This window comes from Eupeodes corollae, chromosome 2 (assembly GCF_945859685.1).
Source record: "Eupeodes corollae chromosome 2, idEupCoro1.1, whole genome shotgun sequence".
In the NCBI taxonomy this organism is placed as follows: Eukaryota; Metazoa; Arthropoda; class Insecta; order Diptera; family Syrphidae; genus Eupeodes; species Eupeodes corollae.
The window spans coordinates 150476718-150501591 of record NC_079148.1 but is presented as its reverse complement, the minus strand read 5'-3'; the positions used below and the strand labels follow the sequence as shown (position 1 = coordinate 150501591).

The following is a 24874-nucleotide window of genomic DNA, read 5'->3' as shown; positions in this document are numbered from 1 at the left end:
ACTTCATCATTATTTTGAAGGTTAGGAATTTGTCTGTTTTTATTTTTGATAATTTTTGCTATGTTCCAAAAAGGTTTAGCATTCTTATCCAACTTACTAAGTTTCTCATTCCATTTATTTAATTTTTATTTTGAAATTTATTTATTTCATCCGCAATATTTTGCTATAAGATTTAACTTAACGTTAAACGTTGCCATTGTCTTTTAAAAGAATTCCTTATACGAATGTAAGCTAAAATATAATACAGCATTTTGATTACAGATGGTTTCTTGATTTTTTTACACACATGTCTGCAATGCTTCTAGATCTTTGTTAAAGAAAAATTCAACATGAAAATCAAAATCTTCTTTTGAAGATACTCTATTCAAATCAGTTCAAATCAAAAATGGGGTGGCGCTAAGTCCGTTGTGAACCAGGGCCTAGTGACTTACAACTCTCAACCATTCCTGTGTGCGAGTACTGTTGTCAGGAATGGAAGGGACCTACAATTTTAGGCCGAATCCGAACGGCTAGTTTGAGAAAGCACTTTTTTCATGGCATGAATTTCTCTTGAAGAATTTGTCAATTCCTCGCAGTTGGAATTGGCTTAGACTTGGACCTAATTCCTGATTTAAAACAACTCAATTAGTATTTTTAAGGTCTAGAAAGTTTTGGTCTCTGGTTTTTACTGTTTTGTTCATTTTACAAAAACAGTAATTTGATCAGAACTTAAATCATTTATGGTTTTGGGCTGAGTAAACAATAAAGGTACATTTGTTAGAAATAGATCAAGAACGGAAGGTGAAACACTCGACCCAGACCAAAAATAAATTGAACTAAACGGAAACAATATGGAAAATGGATACACACAAGAAATATTAGCAAAAACATTTCCCCACGAGTTTAAGTTTTATATTTCACATTGTGATATTTTCGATTCTTATATCTTGCCTTTAAAATTTTATCATCGTATACAAAATTTTTTGATAACATTTGGCAAAAAAAATCGTAAACAAATTCAATTGACGGTGTTTTTTTATATTATGCACGCGTACTAAAGGGGTTATTTATACCCTTATAATGATTAAACACAGTGCGAGCTATTAGGAAAGGAAGATATGATTAGAAAGAAGGAACCGATGCACATTGGTTTTGAATGTCTGCACATTGTAATGAGTGGGAAAAATTGAGCCTGGTGAAGCATTCCACATTCGTGTAGTGCGGCTAAAGAAAGAATCTCTGTACTTTAAAGTACAGTAGTACAGATATAATTGTTGACTTGTTTAAAGGGCATTGTTTATAAAAATAACGATAAAATAATGACAGTCATGAGACTATGCAGCGGTGTTCAAGAGAAGCAAATGTCTCGGTAAGAGTAAGATCTCCAATCATTTTTAGAGCTTTTTTTCAATTCTATCCAAACGACTCAAGTAAGTTATTGGAGCACCAGCCCAAATATGAAAGTTATACTCAAGTTTTGAATGAATAAAAGCTTCGTAAACTAAAACCAGATCGGAATTGGTAAAAACTTTCTGCATCGTCGGAGAAAACCGAAACACTTAGCAGCTTTTTTGGCGATGTCAAATATATGACCACTCCACAATAAGTGGTTTGTGATGCACTGTTAGTTGTTCAGTCTCCTTGATGCATGTACCACCCATGGATAGTGGCATTCGGGGAGGGTTAGGCTTTTGTGACAGTTGACAGCATTGAGTTTTCGAAGCTTTAAATTCTACACGGTTTTTGAATCCCCATTGAAAAATACTGTCAAGATCTGAATTTAATGAGCTTATCATACGCTGCCCGTGGTAGTCAACATCATGAGAATATGAAAGCAGAGGGTATTGTCATAAGCGAAACAAGTTTCAGTCAAAAGATCGTTTATGAATATGATGAAGAGAGTTGGAGACAAAACGGCCCCCTGGGGCACACCAGCGTTTTATATTGTGGATATCAGATTTGAACCCGTCCAATACTACTTGAATTGAACGGTCCGAAACTTTATTTCTAACCCAACAAAGAAGAGATTCATCAATACAAAACGCAGTCATTTTCGATAAGAGAATTTAAGTCCTACCAAAAACTTAACATCTAAAAATGTAACAAGAAAACAACTTAGACTTTAATTTCAGATTGTATATTTGGTAAACCTCTTAAAATACAAAAAATATCAATTACAAAATTTTTCAGGCAACCAATGTAAAGTTCTCGGTATTTATTTTTGTGTGGTTTTCTTCAAAAAATTTAAAAGCTAAAACGTGCGACTCATTCGTGCGTTTTTATTGAAATCCACGACTCTGTGTGTTATTATTTATGGTTCCTATCCAAACAACCCTACATCTATAGCACGTCTTCTCAACAGCACCAAGAATGCAACACTGCATCAAACAACAGTCCCAATCCAAACACCTGACGCAAAAATTTCCAATCAAACACTTAACGAAACTCAACGAAACTCTAACCGTTGTTATGTTGTGTCTTGAATTTCAAAACTAATGCACAATAATGTTGCTTCGTTGCTATGTGTTGCTTGAGCTCAAACTCAGATACAAAAACAAAACAAAAATCTCACATCTATCAGATACATTTTTTACCGTCACTCACATAGTTGGCCTGTGGCTCTATAGTAATCTAGTATATACTGAAGCTATGAATATAACGCCGTTCGCGTCGTCGTCGTCGTCGTAGCCGCCACCATCGCCACTACAGTAGTTTATTATTACAAACGATTACGAACTTCTTTTTCTTTCGTCGTCGGTCGTCGATGTTGTTGTCGTTGTCGCTGCTTTCGTATATCTTTCAGATACAAAAATATCTACACACGTCTTCTCGTCGCATACTCAACGAATCACCTTGCCTCAGCAGCAAAAGCAGCAAAGCAACGCGCGGCAGCAACATTCACAATACAATGCACATTTTTTGTTATTATCGCGTAAACCTTCCAAGCGAAAGGACGGACAGACAGACGGACGGAATTTGAAAAGAAATAAAACTAAAAACCCAAATTATAATAAACTCAGTGGGAAAAAATATTAAGATAGTTTTGTGTTGTCCATTAAAACCCATGAAAACCTTACGAGCGTTGTTGATTACGTCTTTTTTATTTGAATTTTTAGTTTCAAATTTTAAACATAAAATAACCGTCAAAGAAAATATTATTATTAACTAATAACTAAAGAAAATCCAAGTTTTATTGATTTGTTTGATCAATAAAAATCGAAACAGTGGAATTAAGTGAAAAGAAAATTCAAAGAATTGATTTTTTTCAATGTTGTTTTGGAATTCAGTCTTGGAAAATTTCTTCGTCGTTAAGTGATGGTATTTTGTATTAAAACATTACGCGCGTGTTGCTACAACAAAGTTATATGAAAAATAAAGAAAAATTAATTTTGCTAAACGAAAAGAATAATTTTCCACTTCTCTGCAAAAAAGTTATAAATAAATACTAATTAATAAAAAAAAAAATACTCTTTCTCAACTTGTGTGTGGTGCTCTAAAAATATCTCATAAAATTTCTTCTACCGGATAAATTTATTAGTGCAACTTTAAATAAAGATCCGTACCTACCTAACCTTCATAATCACGTGAAAAAAAAGAAACACAAAATATTATAAAATTTATTAACTGTGTGTGTATCGTCCTTCATAAATCTTGTTTTTTGACTTTTATAAAAAAAATTCCTTTCCTTCAAAAAACAAACTTACCTGAATCGGCTTGACTTTATTATACGATTGTTATAATTCAGATTAACGTCGGACAGGTTAAGATACTTTTGTTTAAGATCCTCCTCATCATAAAAATATTTTATTTTGAATAATTAATTATCGTTTTGTTGTCCTTCTCACTGCTAGTATCACTTGTGAAAGAAAATTGTTACGAAAATCAAGTGAAAATCTACGCAAACGCCCATTTTGGTACTTAAAAACACCCTCAACTAAAAGTTTTATTTTTCTCTTTTAAACAATTTCAAAAATCTTATAAATACATAAGAAGAAAATTTATACAAAAGTTGCTCTTCGTTCTTCACTATCTTCTCGGATACAATACAGATTTGGATTTATCTATAATTTATGTATGAATTAATTAATTTGGCAAGAAACAGAGCACAACATTGGTTATTGTTGTTGGATTTGCAGTTGCAATAAAATAAAAATAATACAGCAAAGGAGAAAAACAGCAACAAAAAACTTAATCAGATCTCTCAAATGTATCTGATTCAGGTGAGATACGCTACGAAATTGTGAATAAATTATTATTTTTTTTTATTTTTCTCTTGAATTTTATTTTTCCATAAAAATCTATTTACAACAATTGGGTTAAATGGTTTGGTTTTTATATTTCTCTCTTGAATATAAATCTTACATGAGATGTTGAAGTTGAAAGACTGACTGACGTCTCTAGTGTTTGTAAATTATTTCTTTTTTTATCTGAAATTCGTTTATTTTCTTTTAGTTTTTTTTTCTTGGTGTAATGATTTTTGATGAAAAAGTAATTGGCGACCGCATTTTGTTGACGTAGGTACTAAACGTATATACTTTTTTGTTGTTGTGAGGAAGGTAAAGAAATATGATTTACAATGTATTATGATAATTTCGGTCATACATTATTAATTATTTCAGTTTAGGATCATTTAGTTTTTTATTGATGGCATATTTTGAAAGTCTTCAAGTTGTAATAGTGAAGGCATTTTTTAAAAGTATCAGTGCAGATCTGATGTGTAAAATGAAGATTAATTTAATGGTTCAAATCAGATTTCGAAATCTGGTTGTATGATGAATGAATCCTGCGTTGGGCGCCAGTTTCCTGATTGATCCGTGTTTTGCTTTAAACTCTAAGATTTCAAGAACACTAGTTATTGGTTCTGAGTTGAATAACAAGCCACTACTGAAATCTACAAAAATCTTTAACTAGTTGTACTTTAAAATGTGAGCATCGAGTTATCTTCACGTTGGGCGCCAACTTTTGTATTAATTATAGGTTTTCATTGAAATAAAAGACTTTTGGAGTAGCAAATATTGCTTCTAAGTTGAATACCAAGTCCCTGTTGAAATGTAGTAAAATTTTAAACTAGTTTCTCTCAAACAAATAAAATTGTCTTTAGGTTGGGCGCCAGATTTCTTATCAACCCAAGTTTCTATTAAATTCGAAGAGTTTTGGAGTACCAGAAATTGCTTATTAGTTGAGTACCAAGTGACTGTTGATATCTAATCTAAACTTCAACTAGTTTCTCTTAAAAAAATGAGTTGTCTTCACGTTATGCGCCAGTTTTTTTTTTTATTAATCTAAGACTTGGAGCATCAGATATTGCTTCTAAATTGAATACCTAGTCCTCATTGAAATCTATTAAAGTATTAAACTAGTTCCTCTCTAGTTATCTTGATGTTGGGCGCCAGTTTTCCTATTAATCCTAAGTTTGCATTAAAATTTAAAGTTCTTAGAGCTTCAAATTTTTTCTAAGCTAAATATCAAGTCCCAATTGAAATCAACTAATTTCTTAAACTATTTTTACTCAGAAACATAAGCCTTTACTTCCCATTGGGGACCATTTGTATGTTTTTGGTTTTTTTTAGTTAAATATACTTTAAGATTGAGATTCTTAATTTAATTCACAAAAATTCAACATAAACGACCATTTTGCGAATAACTTGACTCACGTTGGGAGCCAGTTATTTTTTTAGAAATTAGATTTATAATTTCTAAATGGCAAAACATTGAAAATTTTTACATTTTCATTTCATAACATCATTCAAAGAAAATACAACTCTTGCAGATTATTAGAAGGTATTCCAAAAAGAAAGGTTTTATTTTAAATAGCCTTACATTTTAGGCGCCATTAGTAATTTTCTTTTTCAATGAGGTTTTGTTGAGCACCAGTTAATGCCAATTGAACATTGTGTTGGAAGCTTATGATTGTAAAAAAACCAGTCAATTTTGAAGTTGCTTTTGATTAGTTTTTTTAGAGAGAAAAAGTAAACTAGTAAGCTCCACGTTGGGCGCCATTCGCTGCTTATTTTTAAACTGGGTCTTTTTTGCCGAATATTAATGCTGATTAATTAGGCTAGTAGTTAATGAATGCCAACAATCCAATGGTCGTTTTTGTTTCTTTAGAAAGAAAAAGTAACTGGTAATATTGGCTTTGGGCGTAGTTATAAAATTTTAAAACGAAAAAATGGAAAAATTCAATTTGTATTACAGCCATAAAAACTATTACTCGCTTATTGATTTTAAAACTCTTTTAACTCACATAAAATTGTAAAATAGGTGCTTATTTAAAATTGAGTTTGTTTTTACTTTGTGAGTGCCAAAAATCCAATGAACTTTGAAGTTCTTTTTGATTTTTTCTTGTAAGGAAAAAGTAACTAGTGAGCTCCACGTTGGACGCCATTTGTTGTGTACTTATTGATTGTGGCCTTGTTGGGTGTCATTTAATGCGTATTTAAATTTGTATTTACAATTTATAAATGCAAAAAATTCAATGAATTTATAAATTATTTTTGATTGGTTTATGTAAAGAAAACAGTAAGTAGTTAGTTCCACGTTGGGCGGCATTAGTTGTTTAGTTTTTAATTGTGATCTTGTTAAACGCTTATTTAAAATTGAATTTGTTTTCTGTTTGTGGAAGCCAAAATTGCAATAAACTTTGAAAGTTTTGATTTTTTGTAAAGAAATCATTACGTTCAAGCTCCATGTTGGGCGCCATTCGTTGCTTATTCGTTGACTGTGGTTTTATTGGGTTTCATTTAATGCAAACAATTTAATGAACCTTCAAGTCGCTTCTGTTTTATACTTTGAAAAAAAAACTAATAAGCTCCACGTTGGGCGCCAGTCGTTGTTTACTTACAAACTTTGGTCTTGTTGGGTTCCAATTTACGTTAATTTAAAATTGGGTTTGAACTTTTGCAGTTTTTGATTTTTTTTTGGGAAAAAAGGAACTAAGCCCCACGTTGGGCGCCATTTTTTGTTTAATCTTTAAGTTTGGTCCAAAAGGTCTATTTTCCCCCCAACTGTTCAAGCGTTTCGTATTGATTTCCTTGAATTATAAAAAATTCAACAACAAATATGAAAAATATATTCAATTTGCCACGCTACCATCGAAACTATTACTCGCTTGTTGATTTTACAATTCTCTTTTAACGCACATTCAATTGCATAATGACAGTTAAACAGTTAAACTCGCAGTAATAAAACAAATAAAAATCTTGACAGGTAATTTAAAATTCTTCGCATGAATTCATAAACAAAAAAAACTTCCCACGATGATATCTATCACTTTTTTTCGTAGATAATTTTCTTTAACTTCAACATAAAACAACTTATTCAACGTGACGGTTATGTTGTTGTTGTTGTTGTTTTCAAAAAGATCTATCAACATTCAACAATAATAATAATATATAATATTGACCTAAAGTAACCTTTTCTTAATAAACATCAGCTGCAACGCAACGTTGATGATGACGATGGTGGTGATGACGACGATGATGGTGGTTGTGTGGCAAGAAGGGTGCACAGACGTTTTAGAGTCCATTGAATCGATCAATTACAAATTAAAAACCCGCCTACAACGACGCGGCGGTCTAGTGAGTTTTCAGACGAAAAATCAGAGACTACCAAAATAAACCTAAATTTTCCGTCTATTTAACGGGCAAACCTTCTGAAGTTGTTCATTTCGGCGGTGGCGGCAACCTATCGGCTCCTACGCATGAAAAATGAGTCCCTGCCTCTTAGCTCTTAAAGTCTCGTAATATAGCTTACATAATTAAGAGTAGATAAAAACGAAAACGAATACGAACGAAAACCCATTCAAACACTTAATTACAGATCCAAATATGCATATCAGCTTCAGCTTCAGCTTCAACTTCAGGCTTTAGATTCAGCGCCCTTTCTGGCGTGCCATACAGCTCTTGGATTATGGTGTAGGTGGAGGCGTAGGTAAGGTACCTTACCAACGAATATGCTTTGTTTGAGCTAAACGTAAACATTCATATATATCTCTGGAATGGGAGGTGTGCTAGGATTAGGACTCGAAGCCAAAGTACAGTGATACATCATCGTTCCTATACGAGTTTGTGTTACGAACAGACCTAAGCCGCATATAGGTACTCATAATATTTCAATCTTTTTTTACATCGAGTTTTCAATTTTGCAAACTAAAAAGGAAGAAGCTAAGCTACGAGTATAGAAGCTACCTTTTTCTGTACGTGACAAAATATAAAATCTTATTGTTTGTTACTGGCAAAGATATCATGAGAGGGGGTAAAGTCTGTAAATATCGGGTATAGGTAGTTTGCGTTTGAAAAGTGACATTATGCCTCTTCCAGACTGTGACTTTTTTTAACTTGTTTTTTAATTGTTTTTGTTGTTTTTGAATTGTTGCCATTTAGCCAAGCCGTATAAAAAAACATGGTATTGTTGTTATGCGGTGTGACTTGATGGCGGGCAGACTTAACTTGGAACATTTGATTTGTATTTTTATTGCTTTTTGGCTTTGTTCACACTTTTTTGATTTGCTTTAAAAAAAGAGCAGAAAACAATAATGACTTAACTTTGGCGGCATTTAAAATGAAGTGCCGATGCCGTTTTTGAGTTGCTATGATGTGTTTTGTTATTATTTAAGTTGAATGGCTTTGTTGACAGAAATAATTAACAGGGCAGTGTTAAGGCGCTGGTTGTTCAATTTGTATGCGGCGAGTAGGGAAAATAATATTAAATTTAAACAAAAGGGTTTGTTATTGATGATAACGATGAGGTTTAGAAATTTTTTTTTTTTTTTTCTTTTTTTTGGGAAAATTTAAAGCTCATTTGGTTCAAAAAAAATTAAAATTAAAATAACTTTTGAAATACTTTTTTAGTGTAAATATTGGCGGTCTTAAATAAAAGCTCTTTGAGGCATATTTGTATGACCCATATCAATAGAAGTATTTAAAACTTGTATAATATATATCGATCTTGTAATATGTGAACAATTTACTTATCAAATAGGGTAGACTAAAACTAGACTATTTTTAATGAAATGAGACACAATTGAACTTAAATTTTTTTTTTTTATAATAAGCGCACACTCAAGGGGATATATTACCCTTATTATGTAGACACAGTGTGAGCACTAGGAAAGGGAGAGAGGGATTGAAAGGAGATGTCGGTGCACATTGGTTTTGAATTCCTGAATACTGCAATAGCTGGGAAAGACAGAGTGTGGCAAGGCATTCCACATTCGCATAGTACCGCTAAAGAACGAATCTCTGTACTTGACAGTACGACCGAAGATAGGCTCGAGGGTATATTGATGAGCATTCCTAGAAGCGCGAGTATTACGGTTGAACTGTTTAAGGGGAGGAATGCAGCTGGCTATTTCTCTAGAGCATAAACCATTAAAATAACGGTAAAAAAGCGTGAGACAAGAAACATTTCGACGATGTTCAAGTGACGTAAATGATCTTATGATGGTAATATCACCAATCAATCTAAATGCTCTACGTTCAATACTATCCAAGAGGCTTAAGTAAGTTGCAGGAGCACCAGCCCAGATATGGGAGTTATACTCAAGCTTTGGACGTATATAAGTCTTGTAAATAACAGCCAGATCAGAGGGGGAGAAAAACTTCTTGCATCGCCTTAGAAAACCCAAACATCTTGCGGCATTTTTGGCGACATCGCGTATGTGATCGTTCCACAAAAGGTGGTTGGTGATGCACATACCAAGAATATCGAGATGTTCAGTTTCCTCGATGCAAGTGCCATTTATGGATAATGGCAGTGGGGGTTTATCTCGCTTTAACGATACAAGACAGCATTGCGTTTTCGAAGCATTAAATTCCACGCGGTTTCTTATTCCCCATTGTACAATGCTGTTTAGGTAGGAATTTAATGAACTTATCATATTTTGTCGTTGCAGTTCCACATCCGAAGAAGAGGGGTGTGAATCTGAAAACGAATATGAAAAGCTAAGAGTACTATCGTCAGCGAAACAATGTATTGGATTAGAAGTTGCAGACAAGAGATCATTAATAAAAATGAGAAAGAGTGTTGGAGATAGAACAGAGCCCTGGGGCACACCAGCATTTATTTTGTGGTTTTCAGACTTGAATCCATCCAATACAACTTGTATTGAACGATTCGAAAGGTAATTACTAATCCAATGAAGGAGGGATTCATGAAAACCGAAAGCACGCATTTTCGATAAGAGAGCAAGCAACCATTTTTCAGTGCTAAGTATTTTATCAGTTAGGAATTTTGTAAATATTTACCAGTTTTCAAAGTATTTATAGTTAGCATTATAATTTTATTCAAAATCGTGCATCTGAATACGTCTAAAAAATGACAGTTTGTATAGAAAAAAACTAATCAAACAAACCTTAAGGTTGGAAATTGACATATTAATTTGAAATGTCAGAATTGTAAGCAAATCACTAATAGTTAAAGTACGTATCTTGAGATTTTATTCTTAGTAAAATGTTAAAAATAGTAGAGTGCTGAAATATAAGTTGAAATTATTTTATGTACAAATTTAACTTAGACAAACATTTTACAAAAAAGGCAAGAAAGAGATGAATTTTCGAAATGTTAAAAAAAGCAGTTACATATGTATATTCACTAAAAATAGTTTGGGATATTGCCTTCCCATGTGCTTGGCATGTTTTCAACTACTTCCAGGATTATTTTATTTATTTAGATTTGTCTTATCAAAAAAGTTACTTAAATTTAATATTCGGATTTATCAATTATATTTGATGTTTTTGACACTTTAAAAATACAGACTAGATGTCGAAACTTTCGTGACAGTGTTACATGATTTAATTTTCTATCAAAAAGTTTGGAATTGCAAGAATTTTAGTATCAAAAATAGTAGCACTAGAAATTGACGACAATTTTAATATAAGCACTAAAAGTTAGTAAAATTGTTAAGGCTTAAAAGGTAGATTACAGGTAAGACAGATAAATATATATCGAACATGCCCATAACCGTGTCCAGCTGAACGCATTCATTGCATTCAAGCTGGAAATGTGAGAGAATACAGGGACATATTCCTCACCATTATAATCTGCCATTTCTATAGCGAGTGTCAACTATCAATTTTTATTTAATTGGTATCAAATTTCTATATTTAAATAGACAATTAATAAGAGATTTAATTTATTTAATGTTTAAAATGAATTGAGAATTTAAAAGTACGACAGAGATAGTGTTTGAGTGAGTTGCACTTTAACTGCACATATTTGAAGTGTTTCAAAATATTTTATTTTATATCGAACTGTTTGAAATTGCAAGTTTTAATGTATAGACAACTTAAACTTAATTTAGTTAGAAAATTGAGAAACAAGAACAAAACAAGAAATAGTTGACATTCTATAGAAGTGTCACATTGTAAAAGCTTGACATTTTTTAAAAAAAAGACGCAATTGAATAAATCGAACATACCGAAATCCATGTCTAGCTAAATGCATTCATTACATTGCAGTTAGAATGTGAACGAGTACAGGCGCATATTCTTCATCATTTATTACATATCACATCAATTTCTAGTAAAAAATATCAATTTATGTAGTTTACAGAGTTTATTATTTTCTTTAAAATAAGTTGTCACGAAATCAAAGTTGTCGAGTGCTTTATGAAAAGTTTTGCCGCTTCCGTTTTGTTGGAATCAAATGCCATCGGTATTTAACTGATTATTTTGTTTAAAATCACCATCACTTGAAAGCGCTAATAATTCATCGTCCCGAAACAGTAAAATTCCATAATTTAGAAGCTTTGTTTTGGGCGTTAAAAGATTCATGATACTAACTTACTTGCTTAGGTCCTCAGACCTGTTAAGTCCGTTGGGAATCCCTTAAGGGGCATAGCGCCTCTACTACGCCTATGCGCCATCGTGTAGGGTTTCCGGAGATGTGTTTCAGCTCCCTCCAACTCTTGCCTAGTGACGCTGATTCCGCCTCGACTGTCCTGCGCCATGTGCTTCTTGGTCGTCCAGCTCTTCTTCCCTCTTTTGTGAGTGGATTCCACTGCATTGCTTGGCCTGCAATGCAGTCGTTACCTTTTCGAAGCGTATGTCCAATCCATTGCCACTTACGTCTTCGTATTAAAGATTATATAGGTTCCTGACCTGTGCTTCTATGAAGGACATTATTTGAAATACGGTTTGGCCAGAAAATCCTAAGGAAAAAGACATCTATTTACGAAGGTTTTCAGCTTTCTTGTTATGCTGAAGTAACCTTCCAGGTGCTGCAACTATAAAAGAGCACAGATTCGACATATGTGCGAAACAGTCGTAGCTTAGTGTTTAAGCTGATAGAGTAATTCCTCCAAATTTTTGACAGCATACCGAACGCCGCTTTTGCTTTGCCGGTGCGGTAGATGACAGATTATTCGGTTCCGCCTTTGATGGAAACGATACTTCCAACGTATTGAAAGCTCTCCACTTTTTTCACCGATTGCTAGAAAATATTTATTTGAGAAGACGGTTCGGGTTCCGAGGCTGATCGTTTTTGTTTTGTCGGAATTAATTTTCAGCCCCACAACTTCTGCTTCTCTCTCCATACTCGTTTTTATTTGATGGAGATCCATGATCCTATGAGAGAGTTAGCAAACATCGTGCGCGTAATCCAAGTGCTTTAAATAGGCTGTCAAAGTCTATTGGATCTTTTCGCTACCTGACAAAGCTGCGAGCAGTACATCGCTTGTCATCAACAAAAACAATATTGGCTACAGAATACAGCCCTGTCTGATTCCGCTTCGGATTTCAAAATATGTTGCTTTAATAATAGGAATTCATTTTTCTGGAATGCCTCTCCTCCGCAAAGCTGACCAGATATAATCCCTGTTAACGCTATCAAACGCCTTCTCGAAGTCGATGAACAGCAGGTGTAGTGGTGATCGGTATTCAACGCACTGTTCAATAATGATCTGCAGGGTGATATGATAAATACAGGAGGATCCAGCGCGGTATCCATCGGCATCGAGTGTGGCCTCAAGGTGTTCTCTGATGCGTTCCAGTATGACTTTTGCTATTTTTTGGCAATGGCAGGTAGAACGCGAATTCCTCTCCAGTTTTCTCACTTTGTAAGATCTCCTTTTTTTGAGAACATGAAGATAATTCCCTTCTTCCACTTATGGGGGAAGCTTTCGGTGGTCCAGGCTTCTTTTATTCGCGGATGAAGCAGTTCGCTTGATGACGTTGGCGCTGCTTTTAAAAGCTCTGCGGGAATTCCATCGAGTCCTACCGCTTTGTTGTTCTAAAGTGCTTTAATTGCCGCAACGATCTTATCTTTACTGGGAGGTTTTCATGATTCATGATGAATTTTCAAAAATGTTATTACAGTTTGATATTATCAGTTGTTGAATCACCCTATTTGATAATTCTCAATACTTAATTTCAAGCTTCTAAAACATGAAATTTTTGTTTAACATTTAATTTACAAAAATTGAACTCCGTCCTCAACAAACAACTTTGGAATTTAAAATTGTTAAATCTGACAGAAGGTAATAAATGGTTATTCCATGGAATTCCATCAAAAATTAACACCAGGTATCAAATGAGGTTTTGTTTTTGAGCTGAACCCAAACATGCTTTGGATCTAAGGTAAGGTCATACGTTTCAGAAATAATAATTCAGCTTTTATGAATCTAAGGTCAGCCATCTGGCGATGAAGGTGATGTCATGTACAATGTGAATCCTTTATTCCCACTAAAAAAAGAATAACCAAAAATTCACAACCTCTGATAAACCTAAATTATTTAAAATGAAAAAGGAGAGCTTTGTTTTTCTTAATTTCAAGGCCTTAAATATTAAAAAACGATTAAGTTTTAATTACTTGTTTTCAATTAAAGAAAAACAAACCATTATAGGATCAATTGTGATTGTGCAAAGCATACAAAATAAAATGCAATAAAATTTATTTGAAAAATGCATTAAGGCCAAACAAATTAGGATCAGTTTAATTAAATAGAAAAATATACATTCATTTGTTACTATGTGTATGTAAATAAAAGAAAATTGTATAATTTATCATTGAATTCCAATTTGATTTGATTTAAAACGAAATAAAATTCACTATGTATGCATTTTATATCTAATCACGAGTAAATAGAAAGAAAAACTTCAGAATTTTCATGGATTTGGAATTAAAGGCAAAAATATTTTGCAGTTCGTTTCAATTGAGATTTTTTTTTCGGTGAAGGTAAAACTAGAAATAGAAAATCAATTTTCTAATCCCTAATTTCTTCGTTCAATTGAATTGTATTCTCTTATCATTTGAAAAAAAGATTTATGTGACTAGTTTACGACTTGGTTAAAGGGGTGCAGCTTTATAAGTTTCTTATTTATTTTATTTCATTGAATGGTTTTGTCTTTAGCCTGAAATTAAAAATGAGGGTGGATTGTTTGTAATTTCTTAATTTTTGAAATAATAGGGTTTTCTACGAAATTGTGAACTGTGTGTGAATTTGAATGGTTTTAATGCTTTGTTAAGCCTGTATGATTCCATTTTCAGTAATGGAGTATTTTTACTTGTCAAATGTCAAAAAATGACAACTTCAAAAGTGACATCTGCGTGCAATTCAAAATGGAACCTTATATTGTAACATCTTTTAGAAAACAAATATTTTATGGATTTCAAAATCTCTTTCAAACTAAGTTCTTTTTATACTGTCAAATATTTTCAATAATTTCTCAGTAACAAAATTTACTTTTATCCTTATTAAAACTAATACTAGTGGACTTCTTTTGACAGAAAAGTGTAACATTATTTTATGATAAATGATTCATTGCATATGAATTAAAATTAAAAAGCGTTGGTGTTTTTTCTTAATCGTCAACAATTTTCTTATATCTGAAAAATTTATGAGAATGACAAAATATTTTTGCAAATATTAAAATTACTTTATTGTCAACTGGATGTTTTCTTTTTCTCTTGGGGACATAATTACACATTTTTACTATAAAGCTTTATATTATATTTAGGAAAAAAAAGAAAATTATGAAAACAAAACAAAATTTTGTTTTGACTTTACGTAAAATGAATAAAAATAGGATATTTTTGAAGTATGCATGTATGCATATATGAATATGAAAATGTATTTAATTTTTATTTTAAAATTTTTAAATATTATTTTGGCAAACGAAAAATTAAAAGACAAATCACTTTGGCAAAATGCCATTAGAGTTTATTTTGAAGAGTATATTGCACATCATATATGTTTGAATAAATTTGTGTGAATGTATTTACGAGTATTTTGAGGAAATTCTATTTGAAACTGAATGAAATCATTTAAAGTGACGTTTATCGCAAAAATAATAAACAAAAACGACAAATAATATAAAATATATAAAAATACAAGAAGGTCGAATAAAAATTGGATTGCACAATGTTTAAAAAAGTATAGTGTATGTAATTCATAAAGCCGGTTCCGCTATTACATTTTTCAAAATCTATTACATTTTTAATACTTATTGAAAAAAATATGCTCTTTGGGTATTTTTTTGAAAACTAAAGCGTTTTCCATTAAAGACTTCACAACGTGCCTAATCGGGGAACGTACTTCGCTTGATCCATCAGTTTCAATTCTTGAGTTAGCTTAATCGTGTATGTTTGCAAACCAGTATTCTAACCGTAAGACGCCATAATAATGGTCTGAACAATCCCTAATTCTTGCGAACTTCGTGGAATTGCCTTATTTGTATCGTTTGCTCAACGGCAGCGATATTTTTGACAGTTCGACCAACCTATTGTCTCACTGACACAGCATCACACAACGAATGTGTAGACTCAAATTTCCAGAGCCTATAGTATTTCGCTGCTAGGTTCTTATTAATTTGTTATTAATAATATATTTTGAATATGTTATTGATACTCCTTTCGATTTATTGCGAGAATGACAACCGAAAATTGGAGTTACCGCTCTTAAAATTGTGGTCACCAACTCCGAATTTCGGTAGTTTTTTAACTTCCCATAGGAAGTTATTGTAATGGGTCCGATTTGTCAAATTGAAAATTTTGACATTTCTCGATGTTTCAAGGTTCCTAGAGTCAAAATAAAAGATTTTTAGAAAGATGTCTGTGCGTGCGTGTGTACGTACGTTCGTACGTCCGTTTTTTCGCTGTCCACAGCTCAAGAACCAGAAGAGATATCGATGTCAAATAAATGTTGTTGTATAGATAATAAGACAGAAAGATGCAGAAAGGGCTCTCAAGAAAATTGCGTGGGTGGTTTTTTTTTTACCATAGCAGTTTGAAAAAAAGGTGAACATTTTATAACATTTTATCTTACGAACCAAAACCGCTAGAGACTTGAATTATATAGTAAACTATATAACGGTTTTTTTTTATAAATCAAAAAAACTGAAAAAAAAATTTGTCACCTCCAAAATTTTACGACTGAAATATGATTTCATCTCCAAATACTTTTGTGCAACGAAGAATAATGTTTTTGACATCTGAGAAAATTTTGAGAAAAATCGAATTGACAATTTTTTTATAAAAAAATAAAAATCCAAAAAAAACATTACTCAAAATTGGTAAAAATTGAATATCGATTCAAATATCTTTTGAAAAACCTAAAATTTGGGCTTCAATCTTATATCATCTTATAAGAAATATTGTTTTCAACATTCAGTAAAATTTTGAAAAAAAAAATCGAATTGACAGTTTGTTTTAAAAAAAATTAAAAACCGGAAAAAAATTAACAAAAGTTGGTAAAAAATGATTTTCGACGCAAATATCTTTTCAAAAATTTGAGATAATAGCTTCTTATTAATTTTTACTTATAAGAAATATTGTTTTCAACACTAGGACAAAGTTTGAGAAAAATCGAATTTACAGTTTTCTAAAAACCGAAAAAAAAATGTATAAAAGTTGGTAAAAAATTATTTCCGACTCAAATATATTTTCAAAAATTGTAGGTATTGGCTTCAAACTAATTTTATCTTATAAGAAATATTGTTTTCAACATTCAGTAAAATTTTGAATAAAATCGAATTGACAGTTTTTGTCCACAAAATTAAAAACCTAAAAACAAATTAACAAAAGTTGGTAAAAATTGATTTTCGACTCAAATAGCTTTTCAAAAATTAAAAGTATTGGCTTCAAACTTATTTTATTTCACATAAAATATTGTTTTCGATATTCAGTAATTTTTATATAAAAATCCAACAATCCGTTTTTTCATAAAAAAATAAAATCTACAAAAAATAGTACGCAGATTTGGTAAAAATTGATACGAGTACATATAGAAAAACTTTTAACAAGACAAATCGACAGACGGGATGGAAAGTTATCAGTGTGGGTCGCATCCCAGCCTCTTTTTTTTTAATTTGCAGTCGTTACTCTTTTGTGCACTTAAATAATGTGACAGTGACAGCTCAATGATTAGTAAAAGGTTGCGTTCACAAAAATAATACAGATCTGTCAAGTCTCTAAGTGTAAACCTCATACTAAAAAAATACATTGCGATCACACGAAAAGGATTTTATTAAACATTTTTTCTAAACCGAATAATATCAAAATAGCGGCTGTACGATTACGTCTTCTTTTTTTAAGACTACTTGACACAGACTGTCAGATCCTGTAATTTATTTGTCAAACTTAACGAATCAAAGCATTTTTTTGAGGTTTATAACTGGTGTTTTTTTAGACGTGAAATACTTTTTTCAGAGATGGTTTTTTTGACAGCTGTCACTTGATTCATACTAAGTTTAGTTTGTCACTTCATAATGAATAGACTTGCTCCTTTAATTTCAAATTTATCGACAAAATATTAGTTCGGTTTGCTTGACGTACGAAACGATCAAACAATATTGAAGGAATCTTTTGGTAAGCGCATTATTTCCTGTTATGGGACTGTGGCGTGGCCTCCAAATTCGTGCGATCTAACATCGCTGGACAAGCAATCACTTGTCTACACAGATAAGTCCGAGACGAGGAAGAGAATATTTATGGCGTTATTGGGACCGTATGTAACGGCCCCAATTGTTGCAAAAAGTTTTTGAAAAATATGCTTCTCCGCTGTACTTGTTCGAGCGCAGCAGCAAATCTAACATTTTTGTTTTTCATATTTTTTTTTTATTATTTTTTTTGTATTCCCTGTTTTTTTTAATGTTTTTTATTTTTTATTATTTTGTATTTTTTATATTTTTTTTTGTGCCACCATGCCTATTCTACTTAAAACGAAACCCTAAAACTGTGAAACAATGCCAAGGCTTAAACCCCATCCCGACTACTCACTATCAAGTGCCGATTGAAGCCACCGAAACTGGTTCTCCTGCTTCACCCCATCAGTTCGGCCCCGTTCGGACACAGCCCTACTGAACCAAAGAAGCTCTAGGTCGCCTTGTGCCATGACGTCCCGATTGTGCAGAAGTCGCCTATCCACGGTTCGTCGTCTGACGTGGTAGATTAGCGGAACTGCCAATCTATCCTGTATCAGACCGCATCTATCTAAAAAGAGTAATGCCTCTGGTGGAATGAACCAGCCGTTTGAACACTCGAAACTTCTCCATCTGGGAATGGTCAACGTTGAACCACACAGAACAACCATAAACGATCATTGGCCTTATGAGTGCCATGTAGCAAATTACCTTCACTCTGGGGTCAAGCCGACTGCTAAAAAACAGCCGTTTCGTCATAGCGAAGGCTCCTCTTGACCTGGTCAGAGCAGCATTTATATGTCTGTCGAAATATAAGTACTGATCTAACCAGATACCGAGGTACTTCACTACACTTTTGCTCGCTAATGGCTGCCCGTGAAGATCAACGATGACTATCTTGCGCCAATTCTTGCACGTATCCCTTGTGGCCCCAGCCAACGGAGTCCGGAAAAGAATTGTCTCCGACTTCTGGACATTTATTTTCAGTTTCCAGTAGTCGCAATATCGCTGAATCTTGTTGAAATCACGCTGCAAGAGAATTCTAATAACCTCAACCTTTCGGGCCGTTCTGTACGCAATTAGATCGTCGGCGTACGCAATTGCTTTTGTGAGACTACCTATCAGGTCGCTGGTGTAAATGTTGAAGAGAATCGGCGAATTCACCGCTCCCTGTATAAGAACATTTTTAATTGAGAATGTTGTGGTAGATGTTCCATTGCCAATTTGACAACAAACTTTCTACCGTTAAGCATATCATAAAGTTTATACAACAATGGCTTGCTTATGCCAAGAATGCTCATTTATGGTAAAGTCCCTCTAACCATACATTGTCAAAGGCCTTTTCCAAATCAACCAGAACAGCACCTGTGCATTGAAGTTTTGATTTATTCCTTTGGATATCAGAAACGAGTTTAGACGCAGCATGAATTGTGTCATGACCCGCCTTGAACCCGAACAGTTTATCCAGAATTATTTTGTTGTCCGCAGCCCACTTACTCAGAGCCCTATTAATGATCTTTTCGAAAACTTTGCTGATACTTGGAAAAAGACTTATCGACCGAAGATTTGACGGGTTGGAGTTGTCCTTTCCCTTTTTCGGGAGAGGATGAACCACAGCGGTCTTCCAATGCACTGGATATTATGCAATATTCAGTGCATTGTTGAAGAGTGTGGTGTAAATGTCAATTGCTTCCATCGGTAAATGTCTTAGTACAACGTTGGATATACCATCGACACCTGCTGACTTTTTATTTTTTATTGAATTGAAGATGAGCTGAAGCTCAACCTTCGTCACTAACAAGGGACTTGGTCCCGTTTGCTCGGCGATTATGGCATTTGCCAAGGAATCGTCATTGAACCGTATGAAACCGCGGTTCTCAGATCGCCATTGTGTCATATCATTTCGAAGGTTAAAGTGATTAAGTTGGGCTCTGTTTTCCAAGTCGTGGTTGGGGCGAATGCTAACATTCACCTTGTACACTTGCTGGAAAGCAGCTCCCACCGCCTCCACTTTTTCCTTCGGATCTTCAATTATATAAAAGTCATCGTCAAAGATGGCTTCCTCTTGATCTATTTGCGCTGTCATGAGTACGTCTCTGTTCTCTTCAGTTCTTTGGAGTTTAAGACACGGAAGGTCATTATCGTTGATTTTAAGGAACATACTAGGGTCACTCGAATTAACGTACCGGATCTTGCGGTCCCAGTACTTGTTAATTGATAACCTGTAGTTCTCCTTAATTAACAGATTGACATTTTTTATTGACTACTTAAGTGTCCTAACCTCCAAGTCGTGTGGGTCTGTACAAGTTTTTGAGTCTTGTCAGTAAGCCACTCTTGAGCCTTCGCAGTGCGTCAATAGTCGCGTTTCTGTAAACGTCCATTTGGTTCCGTTCTTTGTACTTTGGTATTGTCGTTCCATAGTTCGTTTTATAGTTTCCATCTGTTGTAAGTGTTGGTCAATTTCTGTATTTGTCAGGTTTCTGTTGTTTGGTGGGGCTATGTCACTCGAACGAAGTTCTCTCGCTAGGGCGTTGATGAATTGAGGCCTCTCTTACTGTAATTGTAAGAGTGCGTTGCAACGTATTCCTCCAACTCCACGCGTTCGTTCGGAATCTGCACTAAAGCAGCCAGTCCGCAGTGATCACTGTCGTACTCGACTGTCTGTAAGCAGTTTTGAGGGTGATCACCCACATTGTCTGTTACTGTCAGTCTGGTGTCGTAGAGCAAAAGATCCAGAAAGGAGCCGCTTTTTGGATACGATGACTTTTCAGTAGCCAGCAGATCGACGCCATATTCAACGCTGTAAAGATTCATCAAATTAAAAAGATGGTTACCTCTGTGATTACTATGTTGATTTCCCCAATCTTTCCAATCAAAATTTTTCAGGTATATTTTTGTCCAAATTGCACATCTACACAACTTAAGTGGTAAACTTGACCAACAAATCTTCAGATAATTGTTAAATAACAATAAACTATGTAATGTCAAAAAATCATACGATCTAAAAGAAATATTTTCTTTTCCAAAATTGTCAGTCCGCCCAACTTTAAAATGTCAGTAATGAGAAAAACCCTTTTGAAGTTTTAACAAGAGTACCTAATTTGTTAATGTCCCTAATACGAAATTCGGGAACAGAGTTCTTAGAGGATTTTCCCGTTTTGATATTTTAGGACACAGTTTTTGAAGTACTGATGAACAATTTTAACGAATATTTTATAAAAATTTAGTGGTATTTTTTGGAAAGACAAACTGTTAATTGAATTACCTACAAAATTTTACCAAATGTTAAGAATTTTGTATAAGTTAATATAAATTTTAAGCCACTATCTTTACTTGATCTAAGATATTTGACTCCAAAACCCTTTTTTCCAAACTTAAGATGTGTTTTTGTTTTGTTTTCAAATTAAGTTTTTGACATCATTTTTCGTATTAAATTAATCTTAAGGTTTTAATTTTTAATCACACAATATTTAAGGTGATAAATATTTGGTTTAATCTTTTTCATTTTTTGAAAAAAAAAACGGTTTGTTGATTTTCTTTAATGTTAAAATAAATTTGAGTCGTAAGATATTTTGAGTTAGTCAAATTTGTCACTTTTCTGTCATTAAAAAAAAACACTTACTGATATTTTGTTCAAGTCTTTTCTGCACATCGTGATGATATTATCTTTAATCATGATGAATCACAACTTATCCCATTCAATGTTTCTAATGGTTATGTATGAAAAATTATAGATTCCTTTGCAGGACATGATCTAGTTCAGATTAATAAATGTAAAAATAGTTAAGATAGGACTCTTGACTTCGTATTTGTTGATAAGGATTTGGGAATGTCAGTAAATGAATCACTTTTTCCAATTTTTTTCTAATTCTATACATCACATTGCTTTAACTTTTCATTTCAAAATACTTAATTACATTAAACATGCAACTAATTATTCATTTAAATTTAACTTTACAAAAGCCAATTTTGTTGGCATAGCGAATAATTTGGATTAGCTTCAAAGTAATTTTATCTTATAAGAAATATTGTTTTCAACATTTGGTAAAATTTTTAAAAAATCGAATTGACAGAGTTTTATTTTTTACAAAAAATAAAACTCTAAAAAAAAACAATACTAAAACTTCGTAAAAATTTACTTTCGACTCAAATAGCTTTTCAAAACTTAAAAATATTGGCTTGAAACTAATTTTATTTCACAGAAAATATTGTTTTCGATATTCAGTATTTTTTATATAAAAATCCAACAGTCCGTTTTTTCATAAAATATAAAATCTACAAAAAATAGTACGCAAATTTGGTAAAAATTGATACGAGTACATAAAGACAAACTTTTAAGCAAGACAAATCGACAGACGGGATGGGAAGTTATCAGTGTGGGTCGCATAACAGCCTCTTTTTTTAATTTTCATTTGAGTAGGGATACATTTAAAAATATTCTCAGCCTGTTCTTTCTGGTTAATTAACTAAAATGTATGTTAAGACAAATTTTGTATTTCGCTAGTCTGTAAGAGTAACTATAATCTCTTAATGATGATGAAAATAAATAAATAAATAAACCGGAATTCATTTAAAGTGGATATCTCTACTCGTTCTTGAGATATGGTTTTAGAACGAACGTAACTAAAAAAAATCTATGAATTTATGATTCAAGAGCACCTTCAGAAAAGTCAATTTTTTTTAACTTGTCATATCGATTATAATAACTTCCAATGGGGAATGAAAAAAATCTTATTTGTAATAGTTTAAACATCTAAATTATCTTCCCTGTAGTTTTTAAGACGAATAGTTTAGCTCTCCATTGTAATCTAAGATTTTGTTGTCATAAGTTACATTTTTCTAAAATCAAAGTCGGTATATTATTTCCTAAAGAAGTATCAATTGCAATTCCGATAAAAATGCAAATCCATAAAACGACCTTTATTACGAAATTCACGCTCCCCAACAAATTAAACCCCATATTTGTTTTTAAAAAAATATCACCTTAGCACCTTCTCAAAACATCAAACGTGCTTTTCACTGATTCTCCATAAAAGCCTCATATTGAAATTAAGTCATTAAAAATTCTACCTTGACATCGTTCATGAATATTCCTAAACTATAATTTTCTGATCGATACTAAAAAAATAAAAAAAGACTTTGCTCAATTATAACCCAATTTGTTCAAATCAACACAAAAATGATTCCTCAATCAAAAAGTATATTTGTCATTGACTTGGCAAAACATCATAAACAACTACAGCAACCAGAAAGACGTGCATACAATTAGATACGGTCGGTGGTGTGGTGCAGGCAGTGAAATCTCCATCCGAACCGCACCTCAAATTTCGATCTTCCCAAGATACAAACAAAAATATACAAAACTTCACAGATGCCAGACATTGGAATTGGACAAACTACCTTACCTCTCCATAAGGAACATAAAATTGCAAGGTAACCCACCAAACGACAAGTGGACTTGGTTGGATTGATCAAAAAAAGTAAACAGACCCAAAATACACAAAAATACCAAATGTGGCTTACCTTCGCATATTTCCACTTCCATATCCATTTCCACTGCAATGTCGAATACCGCTTTTGTATATAGGAATAAAAAACCTCAACTGGTTATTCAAAAACTAAAAAAGATAAATAAAACTATCAAATGCATTATTTGCCCAAAACAAAAATATCTCAACAATTCACATTATTGTTTGTTTTGTGTTATCGATAGTGCTAGTTTTTTAAATTTATTTTGTTTTGTTGAATTTCAATTAGATAAATAGTGGGCATTGTGCGGTGATAACAAAACGAGGCTTTTGTTTGGATGGAGTACCTCAATTGTGTACTCTTTGACCCGGTTTATTTATTTTTGTATAATGAATTCGTTTGAATTTGCATAAGCTTGCCGTGGTTGGCATGGCAAAGGAGTCCTCTAAAAAAATAGGTACACCTGCTCATTTATATAACTTGTTTGTAATGTTTGAAAACTTTGGATTTGGATAACAATAATAACAATATAAAACGCATGTGCGTTTAGTACGTTCAGTGCTTACATTGTGATGGATGAAAAAAAAAAACAAAAAGATTGAATGTTTCTCAGGTAGTCGTGATTTGTTTTTGTGCGTTTCATATTTATTTCTTGGTTATTCTAAGAATTTGTCTTTATACAGGGACAAAAATATAGGATTGATGATGGTTTTTCATGTTTTTTGTTTTCTTTGCATTGCGTGTAATAAACTTGGTTGAATTTTTTTTTATTGTTCAATAAATGTTGAAAAGGATGAAAGGGAAAATTATACGAGCACGCAATGCACATTAAAATAAATTACAGGGTGGTATAAAGAGTTTTAAAGATGTTTTTTTGTTTTGTTTCTATTTTTTTTTGTTTGGGAAAATGATAATTTTTGAAACGATTAAAAATTTGTAAGTTAAAGAATTTTTATAAGATACTCGTGTGATTGAAGCTGCAAACTTGAGTATGATTTAGCTAAGATTTATGAATTTTCTTAACAAATCAATTAAATGGTTTTCTTTAGTCAAGTTGAATAATTTTGCGTTTGGAATCAATAAAACCAAAGCTTTTATAATTGTGGTAAACTTTTTGTTAAACGTTATCAAATTTAAGGCTATATGTACTTGAAATAGGAAATTTAAAAACTTATAGTGTTTTAGCCCTTTTTAAAAGTGAGTATTACGGACAAACTCTAACGATCATATTATTGAGTTTCTCCATAACTTCCTAGTTTTACGTGAAAACTAGAATTGAAAGAGTTTCGAGTATTATTTTTTTGTTAAATTTGATTTTCATGAAATTGAGATGAATATAGTTCTCGAGTGATTAAAATTTCATTGACACTTAAAGCAAATGTTTTACAAAACTCAAAACTAAATTTGTCATAAAACATTTAAATCCTGATTAAAAAGTTTTTCTAAACGTTTGGCCCAAAATTTGGGTTTGGTCATATTCTTAAGCGCCTGAAGAAACTAATCCCCGAATACGCACCGTACCTCCTAGTAAATTGGAGATCGTTGGCGGAATTAAAGCACTTAAGAACAAC

General features: G+C 32.6%; 1 protein-coding gene across 2 annotated transcripts in view; it reads left to right on the top strand.

Moving 5' to 3' along the window:
- The window catches only part of LOC129947223 (supervillin), a 513320-nt gene that overhangs the window by 52004 nt on the left and 436442 nt on the right, over window positions 1-24874 (top strand). The window contains exon 1 of one of the 2 annotated variants that reach the window (XM_056057694.1): window positions 2855-4199. The exons of the other annotated variant lie outside the window; for it this stretch is intronic. Coding sequence (XP_055913669.1) covers window positions 4185-4199 — 15 coding nt within the window. The 5' untranslated portion in view covers window positions 2855-4184. Of the gene's footprint in view, window positions 1-2854; window positions 4200-24874 lie in introns of those variants that run through there. 2 annotated transcript variants of the gene reach the window in all.